At 38.0% G+C, this 17668-nt stretch overlaps 1 protein-coding gene across 17 annotated transcripts in view; it reads right to left on the bottom strand.

Moving 5' to 3' along the window:
• Positions 1–17668, bottom strand: part of DTNB (dystrobrevin beta) — a 248882-nt gene that overhangs the window by 74916 nt on the left and 156298 nt on the right. For 15 of the 17 annotated variants that reach the window (XM_058551640.1, XM_058551649.1, XM_058551648.1 and 12 more), the window contains one exon: positions 5473–5550. In XM_058551640.1, the coding sequence (XP_058407623.1) occupies positions 5473–5550 (78 nt within the window). Of the gene's footprint in view, positions 1–5472; positions 5551–6258; positions 6381–15476; positions 16392–17668 lie in introns of those variants that run through there. The other 2 variants (XM_058551655.1, XM_058551656.1) reach the window with 2 other exon arrangements.

The raw sequence follows: 17668 nt of genomic DNA, 5'->3' as shown, positions 1-17668 counted from the left end.
CTTAAATCTTGTGCCACTTATGGCTGGAGTCCCAGGCACCTTGAGAGGAATAATGGAATGTAGTAGTGACTTCTTGAAGTCCTCAGTATGATGTTGCGAGGGAGAGAGACAGGTTGTCTAAAAGCTAGTTGCCTCAGCCCACCAAGGGTGAGATAATAAAGACAACTGGGGTTTTATGGGGGTTGCATTGTTCCAGAAAACCCAAACATAGACCTCAACTCTTTGGTGGAGTGGGGTAGGGGCAGCTGCTTAGTTATGTAGACAATCTGAGGCTCTAAGTGCTTCTTACACAGACTATCAGCCAGTCATTCTTTATCCTCCTTTTCAGAGCCTTCTAATTCCCAGGGTGGGCTTTCTGGGCTTCTCTCACTGTCAGCTTAGGTTTAGTTTTCTCCAGTCTGTAAAATCAGTTACCACTCATCCATCTGCTTTGCTGCTTCCAAATTGTTGTTGCTATTGTCTCTTTTTCCATTTTTCTTTGTTCTTGTGGGTTTTTACTTTAAAAAAAAAATGTCTTGTGCCAGCTCGGTGGCGTAGTGGTTGGATTCGCGCTCTCTGCTTCGGCGGCCCGGGGTTCACAGGTTTGGATCCTGGGCGCAGACCTACGTGCTGCTTATCAAGCCATACTGTGACAGGCATCCCACAAATAAAGTAAAGGAAGATGGGCATAGATGTTAGCCCAGGGCCAATCTCCCTCAGCAAAAAGAGGAGGATTGGCAACAGATGTTAGCTCAGGGCTACTCTTCCTCACACACGTGTTTTGACTGTCATTTTAGTGGCGTTTTCAGGAGAAAACATAGACAGATGTGGCTTGATATGCCATGTTTTCTGTTACTTCCCTTTTCCTCTTTCTATAAATCACAATTATTCTATTTTCAGATCTCTACCTTTGTATACTGGGTGTGAGTGCTTAAAACTCATCATTTGGTCCATGGTGGAATGGGTTAATGAATCACAAAAAGACATACCTAGACCTGATCTGGACGAACGGCTGTAACCTAGATATCCCGGACCCAGTGCCGTCTACAGGAGGTGGATAAAACTCCTGAGAAAGGCATGCATGCATTTGCAGTTGTATATGGAGAGCTGCATTATGTGAAGAAGGAAATCTCTTGAAGTGGAAATGTGTATGGGAAGGTGTGCACGGGAATGTGTATGTTAGTATATACACACTTTTGCACACATCTGTGTGCTAGGCAGCAAAACTGTGGTCTGTCAATGACCCCTGTTATTTTTCTTTCTCAGGATCTCTCTTCTGTTCTTGATGGTATAACCTTCTTTTGGGGAAATTCTCCTCCCTCTGTTTTGATAACACAGGTCCAATGGGCGTGGCCTATCATGTGCACACAGGATGGGCAATAATACAATCCAGGACAGTAAGAATCCTTCCTTGGAGTTTTCTAATCCAAGGGAGGAGAAGCACATCTTCTCGAGTGACAGGGCTGTGGATGTGTCTGAAGCCATTGGCGGTACTGAGAAGCAGCTGCTCTGCAGTAGGAGGGAATGAAGATGGCACACTGAGAGAAGCCAAGAGATGGAAGGCATCCTGGTGGCATTTCAGTTGCTTTGGTGATCCATGGACACTTCTGTCCTTCCCTTTCTGCTTTTGGCTTTGTCTCTGAGGGTTTGTGCCCTTTTTTTTTTTTTTTTTTTTTTTTACTGTGGTAAAAACACACGAGATCCACCCTCTTAAATTTTTAAGTGTACAGTACAGTATTGTTAACTATAAGCACAATATTTACAGCAGATTGTTAGGAATTTTTCATCTTGCTAACTGGGTTTGTACTTTTTAAAGTTAAATTTTAATATCTGAAATTAAAAGAGTTGATTACTAATATATCAACCAAATGCACACCGCAAAAAGTTTCATATTGAAGATTTTTGTTACTGCCGTAGTTATATGAAATGCCCACAGAATTGTAAAAGTTTAAGTATTCATAAATAAAGCTAAAGCTTTATAAGACATTAAAAAATTAAAAAACATTAGCATCATTTTCCACATTGGTCTGAATATACGGTATGACTTAAAGCAGTACAATAGTACAGAGCATAACGTCATAGTTGACACTCTGAACCTTGGGGAAGAAGAGGGAGAGACGCAAGCCTCGGAGGAAATCAGAAAGGGGAGGAGGATTTTAAGCCTCTGTTTTAAAGTTTTGAAAGTTTTTTGTTGTTTGGTTTTAAGTGTACTGTTCTGATCCTCTTAAAAGAAAGCAAATTTCCAGAAACTATTTAATATGAGGCAAAGATGAAATTTCTTTTCAATTATAGAAATATTGAGGGGCTGGGCCAACGGTGTAGTGGTTAAGTTTGGTGCGCCCAGGTTCGTGGGTTTGGATCCTGGACTCGGACCTACACCACTTGTCAAGCCATTCTGTGGCAGTGACTCACGTGCAAGGTGGAGGGAGACTGGCACAGACATTAGCTCAGGGCTCATCTTCCTCAAGCAAAAAGAGGAAGATTGGGACCAGATGTTGGCTCAGGGCCAATCTTCCTCACTCCCCCTGTCCCCCAAAATATTGATTTGGGAGTATTAGAAAAATATTATACAAGGCAAATCCCTAGAGTGGAACCTCTCAGGAACATAATTTATAGAATTTCATATGATAGCCAGCATCTTTGCCATCTATACGGTTTTCTTCTGTAAAAAGTAACCCTTACATTTGAGTTGATCTTCTATTCGGACTAATACAGTATTATTTTTGACCATTTGGCTATCACTATTTTTATATGCACTGCCTATTGAAAAGGTAGAAATTGGAGCTCTTCAATTTTTATTACTGGGCATGTTCTTGTCTGAGTCAGCGACTTATGTCATGCTGAGTTCTAAAGGAAACCTCTTATTTCTGGAGAGTAGCTTTATCTCCCTTGAGGATTGTCTGCCCCAGCAGAGGAAGCTCTGTCACTGGGATGGTGTGCTGGGTTCCTGGCTTTCATCACTCTGGAGATACAGGACATTCAGAGGAAGAAAGAAAAACTGATGAGTCCTCGAGGAAGTAAATACAGTACTAGCTGGAAATTTATACTGTTTGGGAACTGGGGCCGTGAAGAGCCAAATCTATGAATTAGGCAATTAATGTCTACATGTTATATAATAATCTCATCCTGAATATAAATGAAATTTCCTAAAATTCTCAGGAGTATATTGTTAGGATGGGAGCATCTTGTTCCCACGTAGCATCTACTCCAGCAACTACTCTTCTTCATAAGTTACAGAGCACTACCTTCCTTTCCGGTCTGCTAAGGGCTTTGGCTGTCTTTGGTCTGCGGGTCAGCCCCTAGAGAATCTGTGATAACTACCTCTAGGATTGACTAAGTCTACCTAGAAAGAGATACTAGCTGAAATGCTGACTTGAAAATAAAATCTTAACCTCAGCTATACTATATCATCTGAAACAACTTTCAGAAATGGTAGATATTTAGTGAGTGACAATTGCAGCTGGCCACTTACTAGGAAGCCTGGGGCTTCAGACAGCAACACCAAGCCTAATGGTTAGTCCTTCTACAGAGGTGGCTATCGTTATTATCACTCCCGAATCTCTTCTTTCAGTCTTCTCAAGCAATAAAACATCATCCAGAAAGATGTACTCCCTCTAACAGCCTCTAGCAGCTACATCCAGCTGTGGTCACTGAATGTCTGATGCCCTTGGTCACCAGGCACTTGGGGCCCTCAGGGACTCAGATGACTCAGGGTGACAAAACTAGTAAATGAAGAGAAGAAATCAGATGAAGTGAAACCTAATAGATGGCGTTGCTAAAACTAACATATAGCCTACAAGCTGACTTTTTTCACTAATCCACCCTGTCTTCCTAGTTTTGAAATGGAAACATCCCTGAGTTAATATTTAGATTCCGGGTCTGGGTCTGAATGCTATGGGTGGTTAACATAAAAAGCTAAGGACTAAGGCCAGAAAGAGTTGTTGTAATATCTAGGTAGGTGGGAGAGGTTTAATTGTTGTATATTCTTCTGGAAGCTTTTGGTTCCCCTGGAGAGGGCATTATTTCTAAATTATTCTATTTCTTTCCCACCTGTTCTCTCATTAGAGTTTACTTCTTAAATAATGAAAACAATATAAAATTCTCACATAAACCCCACAAGGTAGACACTATTATTGTCCCCATATTACAGATAAACAATAAAGATAAGAATCTTGTTCATGGTCAGTTGAGAGCCAGGATTCAAATGAAGGCAGTCTGGCTCAAAAGTCTGTGCTCTAGTACAGGATACCACTAAGCTCTGCCCAAAAGAAGTGGCTGGCTGTTCCCCTGCTAGTCATGACTCAACAAGGCTGCATGCAAGTACTCTCACCTGCTCAGGGTCTTAAGTCTCCATGTGGATAACACTGTGTTATCAGGTCACTGATTTATTAAGTCCCTAAATCCTCTCTTCCAGGGTAGCCCTATGGTTTACTCCTTACCTTGCTTCTGTTCCCTAAACTTGCTTGGTGATAAGAATCACCTGGAATACTTGTGAAAAGCGGAGCTTCTCAGGATCCATTGGGTCTGATGTGGTCCCAGAAATCTGTTTCTAACAAGTGGCCCAGGTGATTCTTTTCATCAGTCAAGCTTGGGAAACACTGCTCTAGGAGTTTTAGCCAATGGGAACAAACATAGTTGATCTTAAGTATTACATATTATATAGTAAGTCAAAGTATTATTAAGTAGATGACACTTCTATAGCTGAATTAATCCAAAGCCATCAGTTCACATGGCACAAAGTGGTTTTCTTCAGGAAGGACTTGGGGAGTGGGTTGGAATGTCTTTGTTGCTTTTTTTCTTTTTGAGTGATGACTGTTAGAAAGAATTCTTTAAATGGTTGTGCCCTTGAGGGAGCTTCTGTATTGCTCTGGTCATGCAACAGCTTAAATCAAATAGAATGTAAGCCATTTTATAGAGTTCTTTTAAATCCTGCCTAAGAGAATTTTGGAGAAGAGTAAATTAAATAAAAGGAGAAAGGAGTACACAGTTCGAGTTCCTTGAAGGACCCTAAAGGAAACTCCTTATATAACGAAGAGAGGGACTCAGTCTTTTCACCTTAAATGTTTATGAATCTCATATAGAATGATTAAGGAGAATATAAGGGATTAATTCAATTTACACAGACCAACTAGGAAGCAGAAAAGATCTTTAACACTTAAAGAACTCAAATGCAAAACTGTTGAAATTCATGATCATCAAAATACTGTTTAATGTTAAAAAAAAGATGCCAAACATGCCTAATCTGCTTTGACACTATGTTCACTGCTTGTCACAAATAGAGAGTTTCCACCTCAGGCACCACTCAAAAGCAGACTCCTTCAGTTGCTATATTTATGAGTTAGTAGGAAAAAAAGGAAGATAGAGAATAATATTAAAAGACAGTCAAAGGAGGAGAAAGAAAGCCAGTCCTTTCTGCCCTGTGGACTGCTCTGCTTCTCAGGCCAGAGGCCTGTACCCAACTCTGAGTGGGACCGAGGCAGAAGCCGTACATACCTCTTGGTGGGAGTGGGCACCCCGGAGGACATGTGGCTCACCATGGTGTCATTCATATTGGTCAGAGGGCGAGGAGGACTGGAAGAAAAGACATTTATGTTATATTAATAATTACCAACATGATTAGGGGAAACAAACGCAAGAGTGATAAGGGCAAAAGAACCAATGATCATCCTGACAAGCACAGTGGGACCCCTGGGAAGTGGGGGCAAAAATCAATACTTCCTGCCTCAGTAAATTCACCAAGAGGGTTTGCTGGCACAAAGCCAACAGCCCACAGAGCTGTGCTGTCCTGGAGGAGCAATTCATTCTACACACACTGCTACAGGGAGGTAACTCCAGGGGCTTTTGTTTTGTAGCTGTAGTACACAAGAATCTGAGTTCTGTCACTTAATTTCTCTGCATTTTAGGCGTTTACAGGATTACTAGGTGTTTAGTGTTTATGGTATATTATGAAGGTCACAACAGCAAAGCGCATGTTTTTCCTGAGATTTGGTTAGAGCTCATTGTCTTCCCTCAGATTTAGTTTGCACACTTTTTACCAAAACAAACCATTAAATACTAAATTCTTTTATTAATCCTTTACTAGGATCTTAACAATGAATCTACATTTTATACCTGTATTCTAATTAGAATGCTTTCTTTTATAACCTAACCCAAATTTAAATTTGAAGGCAAGCATCTTTGATAACTTGTCTTCAGTTGCTGGTTGTCTATTTCTCCCTCTTGGAAGAGTCTTGAACGAATGAATCCAAACTTACCAAAAGGAATCTATGATTTTGCCTTTTAGCCATTCTTCAGCTCCTCTCCCTCCCCACCAGGTTCAGCTACAAAGGGTCTCTGTCTTGCATCTGGAGCCACATGACTATTGCTAAATATTCCTCCTGGGAAATCTCTTACTTCCTCTCCTAAATTGAAAGAAGCAATTTTCAGAGAAATTTGTCCATCAGAAGCAGAAAAGTCCCTCTCTCATATTTAAGTGCTTGGGAACTACCTCCTGGTTTCTCCTTATCTTTATGAGCTGAGCTAATTATGTAAAATGTTTTTGCAGAGGTTATACTTAGCAAGTCTTGGTGAACATTAAGGGGCCAGAGCCTTTACTGTTTTGCAGGTTTCATAGTACATTCAAATAAAGGCTCAAGGGAAATTTTTCAGACAGAGCCAAGGAACCTAGAGGAAAAGTTACGAGGGAGGGATGGGTGGATGGATCTCTCTCTCTCTTTCCATCTATCTATCTATACATCTACCTATACACTCCTTTCTTTAAACCAATTTCATTTCTGGGTAGGGAAATATTTTTAATGATTTCCCATTTTATGGAGAGGATCAAAGATGGGAAGTAATTTGCAGGGAACAGATTAGGTCTCTTGATTTTTAAGCCACAGCCCTATGCTTATTGTTATGCATTCCTCCCTTTGTGTGACAAGTCCCTAACTAAGACATTCAGAACTGAAATATGGCTTTTTAGGCTAGAATTTAATTCCATGTTATTTATCTCACTACCTATCTCCCAGACAGAGATCCAATTTTGCTTCCACACTTTCAAGCCTATTAATGCTAGTGGCTATGCTGAGTTATAATCAATTGTTTTAGGTTAATAATGGAAGTGAAACACAGAGATTAGCTTAATTTTGGTCCTAAATTTATACTTTTGTCTCCAGTTCTTTTAAATCAGTTGTTCAAATGGAACAAGGAGACAATTCCTATGAAAGAAACAAATCCAGCATCACAGCTTTTCATACTTGAGGGCATCAGAAACATTCTGGTCCTGGAAACAGAATGGGCTTTGCTTCTTTAATATATTATTATTAGCAAGCCATTTCCAAAATAAGATAAAGACACGTTCATGTTGCTTTCAGAACTAATGCACTTACCTAGTATATTTCAATATTGAAGATACTACTGCATTCAATTTCCTTTCTGACATTCTCAGAGGAAAAATGACAATAGAAAAAAACATTTTTTTAATTCCTTAAACATGTGAAAAAACTTCATGATTTGTAGCATTTTGTTTGGACTGATGCCCCCACAAAAGTCTTCAATAATCACCTCTATCTCATGGTAGACATCACACTCAATTATTATCTTATAGCACACATATCACAGCCTCTTCTCTAATATTCAAAACCAGACAGTAATGATTACATTGTAAGCTGTAAACTAATCATAACCGCCCCCAAATTTCATATCCTTTCTGAACTTCTAACATGCTTTGCTAGGGAAATAGGTATGTGTTTGCAGTCCAAGATGAAAGAGGCACTTGAAAACATACAGGGAGTCTTTACTACAGGATCTACTGCTAGACCAACAATTCACTATGAAAGCCAACAGCTCAGATGTGGTCTTAGGAGATGTAATATATCAAAAATGACTTCTGGCTTAAAAAAAGTCTTCATAGTTCCTGTAAGACATAGCTGAAAGAAATGCTTGCAGGTGTGAGGTAGACATTAATGGTACCAGTTATAGAAACTTACAAAGCAGTAGAACTGACACAACTCTTCAGATCAGTTTTCTTGATCTTCCTTAACATTCAAAATCTGTTGAATACCTTGAACACATCATCAGATGTTCTATATCTTCCTTGGGTGAAGATCTCAGCAAGGTATCTTTAGACACTAATGAGTTCCATGATACCCAAGTGGCCACCAACCATCACTTGGTACAGAGATTTGAGACATTCCTTCTTTGTTAATAAGACATGCCATTTTTTTGTTTGTTTGTTTTGTTTTGAGGAGGAGATAGAAGGTAATTTGCTAGTCAGAAGAGGTAGGTATAAAAAGAAGACTTAGAGAGAATTTGGTAATTCTTAATTAAAGGGAAAGAGGCATTCTTACTGAGTGCCTACTCATAAAAGATAAGTAAGACTATCTTTATCTCAATGACCTAACTATATACTGATGAAGATAGATATGTAAGCAAATCATCAAAATGCAAAGTAATGAGAGCAGCAACACAAGTATACACAAAGTGTTGAGGAGTCACAGATGAAGAGCAGTTACTCTTGCCTGGAGGGATGAGGGGGAAGAGTAGTCTGGGTGAAGCACCATTGAGGAGAGAGTTTTCCAGATTTAGAAAAAAAGTTAAGGGCACCCTATATAGAAGAAATGGTATGGAAAAAGGCACATAAATCCAAGAGTCCATGGCATATTTGGGTCTAACTTATTTGGCTAGACTCAAAGGCGCTCGAAGGGGAGTAGCTGAAAATGCACCTGGAAAGGTAGATTAGGGCCAGGATGTGAATGACGCCTGTTCCATCACAAGCTAAGAAGGTTGGACTTCATACTGTAGGCTGTGGGGGAAGCACTGAAAGTTTTTAGGCCAAAAGATGATGTGACTATAATTGGGTTTTGAAAAGATAACTCTAGAAGCTTATAAAATATTGGTTTTAATCAGGGGTGTACATGGGAATCATCTGGGAAGCTTTTTGTACAATAAGATATGCAAGCTCTATCCTCAATTTAGTGAATCTGAATCTCTAGGGGCAAGAAGATTCTTTCCAAAGCACACCCTCGTTTTAAAAATCACTTGTGGAGAATGGATTTGGAAGGAGGAGGGAAAGTAAGCCTGGAAAGGAGGCAAAGAACAATGGCAATTGTCCAGATCAGTGATTACAAGGGTGGACAGTGGTAGTTCAGATGAGGAAGAGATAAAAGGAAAAATGCTGTCAAGGTAAAACAGATAAGATGCGGTGACTGATTAAGTACATGGGGTTAGTGAGTAAAGAATAACTGAAATTTTTACCTTGACTACTGGGTGGATATAGTGATATCAGTATCCAAACTAGGGAACACAAGAGTAGGAAACAGGATTTGGTTTTGGATAGGTGTGGGTAGACAGAATGAGCAGGAAGGTAAGAGTGAATAGGATTTCAGTTTTGAAATTGCTGAATTTGAAATGGCATTAAGCACAGATAAATGATATCTAGAAAGCAGTTAGAAATAAGAGAATGGAACCCAGATGAGATGTCAAGTTTGACAATATTTAAGTGCCACCATTTAAATCACAGCTGTTCATTTGAGTATCCTGATCACTATAAAGGTGCATTTTTATTGACTGTTTTTAGGTGGAGCAGGATAGGTTTGGGGAAATATCCAGTAAGAGGGTGGATTAGATAACAGGTACAGAGCTTCTGGTTACTGGTTAGACAGAACTCCTATTATAAAGTAAAAATTTAACTTACTGGTACAAGTCATTTTCACATTATTTCTCTTTGGACCAGACCACTCCAATTCATCCTGGTGGATGTTCTGAAATGTAGACTAACTTGAAATTAAAATTACTACAGAATCTCTCTCAAGGTTTTTAAAGCTAAGAATAGATGACGAATAACTCATCATGCCTTTAAAATCTTCCAGGACAAATTATATATAACTCTATATTTCTCTCTTTCATTTATCAAATATTTGCTTGTCTCTTTTACAAAGTGGTAGTTACTATGCTAGCTGCTGGGGATAAAAATTAAAAAGATGAAAACCTAAGTCTTATGAAGAAGAAAAATTCAGACAAAATAATTACAATATAATAAGTATTTAATAGAAGTAAGAAAAACTGCTACATGCTATGGGAAATATTCAGATCACATCACCCCATAAAAAATATATATATTTCCAGGGTGTTAAAGAGCTAAATGTAAATGTTTAATTATATAAATTAGGAGAAAACATATGGGTCTACGGATAGAGGATATTCTAAGCTCAAAAGCAATGGAAAAATTAGGAAGGAAAAGACCAATTAATTTGAATTATTAAAAAAATCAGAAAGGAAGGAAAAATACAAATTTTGGGAACTCTTTCAACAAACATGACAGAGCAAGAATTAATAGCCTTAAAATAGAGAGATTCACACAAGTTTATAAGACAATTAAGATTTCAATTAGCTAAATGGGCAAAGTGAAAATACACCTTTAAAAAGAAGAAATGCAAATAACTCAACATAAAAATGTTTTAATTATGAAAAAGCAAAGGAATTTGTCAAAACTACAGACCATTTTCCCTTATAAAAATAATGACTTTTTTTTGGTAAGGTAATCTTAAGGCTGGAGAGGATATTCTGATATAGGCCCTTAATTTACCACTAGGCAAGAGGGAATGTATAAAGTTAAACACTATTTCTAGAAAGCAAGTGGGAAATATGTCCATCAAAGATCTTTAAAAATGTTCAAACATTTTGACTCAGTACTTCCCTTTCTAGGAATCTATTCCAAGGTATTAACCAGAAATGCAAAGACAGAGTTATATTTTAAAATATTTAGGGAAATATTATTTACAATAGGATAATTTTAGAAGAAATCTAAATGTTCAAATATGAGGCAAAGGAGAAGTAAACCATAGTCCACCAATAATTACAGGATATTATGCCGTCATTTAAAAATAATCCTTATGAAGACTTTCTACATACATGGGAAAATGCTTAGCATGGTAAGAGGTAAAAAAAGAAGGGCAAGATAACTATAATGACAGCTCACAAGTATTGAATGTTTGCTACATAACTATCAGACACTGTGTTTAGAGCTGTAAATACATTACGTATTTTTATCTTCAAATAACCCTAGAAAATAAGATAAAATTACTTATACATACACAAAGCATGGTCTCAGGTACATAATATAATAAGCGTAAAACAAAATATCTGAAGGAAATATGTCAAAATGTTAAGAGAAGTGGAATTATGGGTAACTTTTTCCTGCCTATTTATACTTTCCTGTACTTCTCCAATTTTTCCAGTTTAATTTTTCCTAATTTTCAGAGAAAAAGATACTTAATCTAAAAAAAAATTATAAATTAGAAAAAAATAAAACCAGAAAAAAAATAACCTATAATCCCACTGAGGCAAACTTTCTAAGGTGAACCTGTACTATTTTTGTTATCATTAAGAAAGCAAACTGAGAAAGAAAGTGTTTTATGAACCTAGAGAGAACTTCGAGACTGTTAGAAGAAGGACCTGTTAAATGGTTTGAGTAGATCCAAAGTTCCACCCCCCTTAATATCCCTACCACCACATCCCCCAAAAGAAAATAAAGAAAACCTTTTAGATCAGTCTACACTATCTCCTCTACCAGACTGTAAGAAATCTGTGTGATTTTTTCTCACTGTATTTCAAATATCTGGCATAGTACGAAACATGGAGTAGGCTTTCAGGAAATATTTGTTGATCATGAGTCAGCACCACGCCATGGAATACATAGGAGTGTAGAATGTGTAAGGAGTATTCTTTCTGTTATAGTCAGCTTTGGTGAGACTGCTATTTAAGAATGGAATAATGACATCATTAGTTGTTATATTTGGTAGGTATATTTGTACTGTTTGTAGCCATGGCAAGTTTTCATCTGTGACTTACTAATGGAATCAACAGAGTAGAGAGTGTCTTTAATAACAACAATAGCAATACTAATTGAGTGCTTGATATGTGCCAAACTCAGTTCAAATACTTCCCATGGATTCATTCATTTAAACCTCACAATCACCAATGAGGTAGATACTATTATTATCTTTATTTTACAGATGGAGACACTAAGGCACGGACAGAAGTAATGTACTGAGGTCACAGCCCGATTGTGGCAGGAGTAGGATTTCAACCAAGACAGTACAGCTCCTGAGCCTGTTCTTAATCACTACGGTGTACTGTCTCACCTTTGGCTGCTGCACTTCTAGAAAAACTTACTTAAGACTGTTTAGTCTAGAAATCAAAACCAATCGCATGACGTTAGATCATAGTTCTTGCAAAGTTGTCTCTATAGGAGGGTAAAACAATAACAGCCCCAGAGTATAGTTCTTGGGTGATTTATTCTTTCCCCTACCACATCATTAGAACTCTATTATAAATGTCATCTGAACTCAAACCATTCGGTTGCAGAGCTCCCATTCTCAACTACCTCTAGGCTGCCCCAAGGAAAACTAGATAAGCTAGTATGAATTGTTTCCTTCAAAAACACATTGCTAATTTATTAAAATCTAATCTTAATTTAAAAGATCTTTTGGATTCCTCATCTCAGCCTAACAAAATACATGCACTTAATGAGCAAATTATTATATCAACCAGACTGCTGATTAAAAAAAAAAAGTTTAACACTGGGATTGGGACCAACACTGAGTGTAATTACTTGTTTTGGCTTTCTAAGTTGACTTAGATCCAGGGGTAAACACTTTCTGGATAGGACTCTAACCACGGATGTTAAAGTACAATGTTATCGTTGTTTAAGCAAAATTTCTACTTAAAAATTGTGAATAAAGGGACAAATGAACAAAGCCAACTCTGAAGCCCGAGAGGACGACTGAGATCTTGGGCACCTGTAAGGGCTGTCACTCTTGCGTAGGCCCCTTGACAAAACTTCTTCTGTAGGAAGTCAATCCCTACCCTATAGTTTTAAAAGTATTTGCTCATTATCTTGCTTTTCCTCCCAGAATATTTTTTAGTTGTACAGGTTAAGGTTACAGTCCTGCAATTCTCTTTTACTTTGACAGCCATCTGCCAATCACACACTTAGGGACTTTTTAGCAGATTTTTTGGTCTGTTTATCACTATTAGTGTGAAAGGGAAAAAGATGTGATTACTCATTTACTTGATTACTTTTTTTGTATTCCCCAGAACAATGCTTTACATATGAGGTACTTAACCACACTAGTTAAATACATTTAACCACTTATTAAAATTTTTGTAGCCAGCTATTTGCCTTCAATCCTAGATACCTGTGTTGCTTCTGAAATTATCTTCCCTACCCACTTTGATCATACTTTTCTCATCTTTAAGGTTATGCAGCAGATTTCACCATACTTGAAGACAAATCCAAAACCCGCACTGTAGACTACTTTAGTCTTTTATCTATCAAAGGACTCAGGACCTCCACATCTTTCAAGCAAGTGGTTCTTTCGCTTCTTCTAAGCTCTTGATTTCAGATCTTCTCCTAGGTACCTATCCTGGAATGTCCTTCTTCATAGATTTGTCAAGGATACACTCTTTCTCTCTTCTCTTATCAGAGAAACGGCTCCTCAAATTTCTGTATCTCCATAAAGTCCTTCTGATTACTACAAACTCTATTTAAATAAACAAGGGCCTTATTAGTACACAAACAAAAATCCACGGCTTATTTATGCCTAGCACTGTTAGGGGCTTTGAGAAAAACAAAAATCAAAAATAAGTTGAAGATTTTCCCTGCCCACAAGAAGTTTATAATCCAATTAGTCCTCATAATCATCAGCCATGGCAACAACAGGCTTTTAAGGTTTAGCTTAACCTATTACAACTTTTAGGTCAAATCTGATTTGACAATTATCATTTACAACCAAAAATGTATAAAATCATTTATAACAGAGACTACAACTTAATGATTTCAAATAATTAACGAAAGACCAGTACAACCAAAGAATATGAAAAATCCTATGAAGTTAACAGTTATAATATTTGCTGTGTATTTTGCTATATTTCTTTACTTATAGAATACTGGAGAGGGCTGGGAGGGAAAGGGTAATGCACTGACATTTATTGAGTATGAGCACCGTATTAACATTGAGCAAGGTCCTCAGAAACATTATCTGAATTCTTGCAATTACCCATGATGGTATTCCTATTTTACAAGTAAAGAAATAAAGGTCAAAGAGGATAATTAACATGCTCAACGTCACAAAAACTAGTAAGCAGCAGAACCAGTACTGGAACCCACTTTTATCTGGTTCTAAAGTCAATGAATAGATAAAATCCACTGACATCATCCTAACCCAGGCATCTTTGCATTATCCAAATGAATTTTTCAGACTAGAGTTCCCAAGAAAGAATAAATTCTGAAGTTTGAGAAACACTGCCCTACTTCAGGACCATTGGCTTCAAATCTAACTTGAAGTAGCTTAGGGAAAAAGAAAAAAGAGGAATTTACTGAGTATCATAACTAAATGATAATTAACTTTATGAGTAAACTTCATGAAGGGTGGCAGCGTAGCTGGCTTCCAGGACACTGGAATGTCATTAGGACCTTTGCTGTTATCTTTCCTGAGATCTCATTTGGGGTCAGAGTCTATACAGATCTCATAACTTTTTACACTTAACAAAAAACAGCTTCTGCCTAATATACTGTAGCTTCACCAGTGGAGAACAAAACCTCTCCCCTCTTTCCAATTTGAAATTCCCAGAAAAGACTCAAAATGACCCGCCTTGAGCCATCTGCCCACTCCGGTAGACAGAGGGCCCAATACTTTGATTGGTAGTCCTCTTAGAACAACACAGTTAGGATTGAGAGAGGACAAATGCTCCAAAGAAGACAGTACTGTTCTCAGAAAAAGGTTGCAGAGCAAATCAGTGAAAAATATTCACTTACTTAAAGATGAACTTTCTTCAAAATTAAAGTGTCAAATGGCACTGTCCAGGATCCAGGCACTTCTGGATTTCTGCTGGGGTGATCAGTCCACATGAACACTGCTTTAGGATGAAGGTGGTGTTTGTTTCTCTCTTCTTGGTCACTAACCTCCAAAATTTAGTAACCTATAAACCTATTCACAGACCCCCCCCCCCACACTGAAACAATATGTGATCTAATATAAGAAAGCCAGTTTAATTATTCCATTATGATGAAGAGGATATATGGGATTTACATGGATCTAAAATAATGGCACAGGGTAGCTCTGGTGAAATAGTAAGGAGGGAAGATTCTACGATCCATTTAATCTCTATGATTCTATCACTCTCTCAAAAAGCACCCTGCCTCTAGACAACAGTTACAACAAGTGTGGATCATTTTTATCCTCCTTGAGTAGCGTGATGTTTTGTTCTTTATTTACTTCTATGTACCAGACTAACCGTCTCCTGTTACTCTACTAGGTTCTATGGTTATCTGCCAATGCAAAGAAGTTAAACAAACAAACAAAACTGCTTTTTGGAAAACCATAAGGTTAAAAAAATAACCATATGGTACTGTAAATATAGTATAAGTATCACATTACATATTTACAATGAGGTTTCTCTGACTTCTGGAAAGTACATTTTACTTTATTGGTCATTGACAATTAATTAACCAACAGAAAAGACTGAAAATTTCCAAAACCAACTATTAATCTAAACACATTGTAATTAAATCATTAATGTAAAAAAGACCTATCAACAGACACACGTGTCTCAATTTCTATTGCTAGCAGTTCAACACAGTCGTTTGTGGTATAAGACTTAAAATTAAATATTTCTCAGGAAGGAAAGGTTTACCACAAACACATTCTTATATGGAACTTTCACCACTAAACAGCATCTAAAGACGCCCAGAGGAATCCAGGTATCTCACTTTAGTTCTGGAAAAGGACAGAATTATAAAATGAGGCAATAATTAGCAAATTATTTAGTAGTATTTCTCAGTTCAATATTATATTGAAAAAGCAGGCAAAGGGTCTTCCAAAACAGATAACTAAATCAACAGAAATGTACTATTTTATTTTAAAAACGTTTCCACAATGAATCCCTCCTTTTTTGTTCTCCTTGTTCATTAAACTTAGAGCAAAAGTTGTCAGTACTTTATACAGATGTCAACGCCTATATTTCTAGAAAGAGGAGACAAAATGACAACTTAAATACTTCAACAAGTTACCACTCACAGAGAGGTCAATGAAATGCAATGTCATTTCCTGACCTGTTCATGTAGTCATTACTGAAATCTGTTTTCAAAAATGGAAACAAATACATTATTATAGAAGACAGGCTGACTCTCAAGTATTTTTACAATTAACCAGACAGGAAAAGATACAGTGGGCTTCTCCTTTTTATAACTGCCTGGGAAGTTCCAGAGGCTCTAGCATCCTGCCGAAAATACACACAATCATCATCAGCCCAGCAGCTCAAGCAGCAAAAACACAAAGGCAAGGAAAAGCTATCAAACCTTTACGTTCTGTAGCAAATGCTTCTTCTTTCTCTATGGATCTGGCATCTAACGCATTACACTGCTGTTGTCTCTAAAGAAACAGAACAATCACATGGCGAAGAATCTTGTCTACAAGGTAGTTTATCCCACAGAGCATTTTGGGAAAGAGCAGGTACAAGACAACAATTCATTAGAATGTAAACAAACGTCTGCACTCCATCAGCGAGTCCATCAAGCAGTCGAATGCAGCGAATGACAGGAAGGCAGATGCAGCACACAGAGTAGGGACCACTCCTTGGAAGCTTAAACATGAAACACACCCTCTCGCAAGAGAATCTAAGTTCTGCTGCAAATCAGTGACCCAATTAACCCAGTCAGCAATTCCATTCTGATGGAGATGTTAAGCAGCATCCCCCACCTTCCCTCCCAGAGCCTCTCCTAATTGCCAACTGCTTGATAAGAAAGCAGCCTGCAGTACTGTGTCCCCCAAGCAATCTAGGTAGGAAGCAATTGGGAGCAGGGAGAACTAGTAAGGCTTGATTTTTTGTTTTGTTGAAGAGTTAATGGGAATGCAAGCAGAGTGAATAAAATAGGACAATGCTGTCTACCTACCCCTTTGATGCAAAGAGCTCCTTACTTCATAAAGGCAGCTCCTCAGAGGACCACTGAAGCAGAAGGGCTACACAGCACGAGCTGCTGGATGGGCTTTTGGGACACCACGAGCAGGGCATTCACATGACTAGAACGTCCTTGATACTCAGAGTCACCCAGCAGCCTCTTAGCTATGTCATCTCCTCAACAGCTCTTACATCTACCTGCTACTGGTCTCCATCTCCACCGGCATCGTCACATTTCAGCTGCATCTGGCTGGTGTAACTTAAATATTGCAATGGTTTTCTATTTAGCCCCTGGTGTCCAGAAGACCTTCAATTGTTACTCATCTGATTTCTCATGGCTCAAATTACTTTCCTAAGCACAGTTCTCTTATCACCATTCTGCCCCAAATCATCAATTCTTTACTGATCTCCTAAATTAGGACAAACATCTTCCTCTCTATGGTCACTGCCCAGACACTACAGCCTCAGTCTCCCAGGCCATCTTAATTTTCACTACTTCCTTACTCTTTCTAAGTATTCTGGGAAAATATGCTACTCTGTTCAAACAGAGGCCCCGGACTTTTCTGCCATAGTAAAACAAAAACAAAACAAAACAGTAAAAGATGTACAAGTATATTTTCACTAAAAATAGGGGAAGTCAAAATGAAACCCAGACTAACAACTTAAGTGCCTGGGAAAGAATTCTACCGTTTGCTTAGAAAAATGAGGGGGCAAGACAAGACAATCCAACAAATCAGACAGCTAACTAGTT

Source organism: Diceros bicornis, chromosome 12 (genome assembly GCF_020826845.1).
Source record: "Diceros bicornis minor isolate mBicDic1 chromosome 12, mDicBic1.mat.cur, whole genome shotgun sequence".
NCBI lineage: Eukaryota > Metazoa > Chordata > Mammalia > Perissodactyla > Rhinocerotidae > Diceros > Diceros bicornis.
Note: the sequence above shows the minus strand (reverse complement) of the source record. Positions and strands in the feature narration are given on the sequence as shown.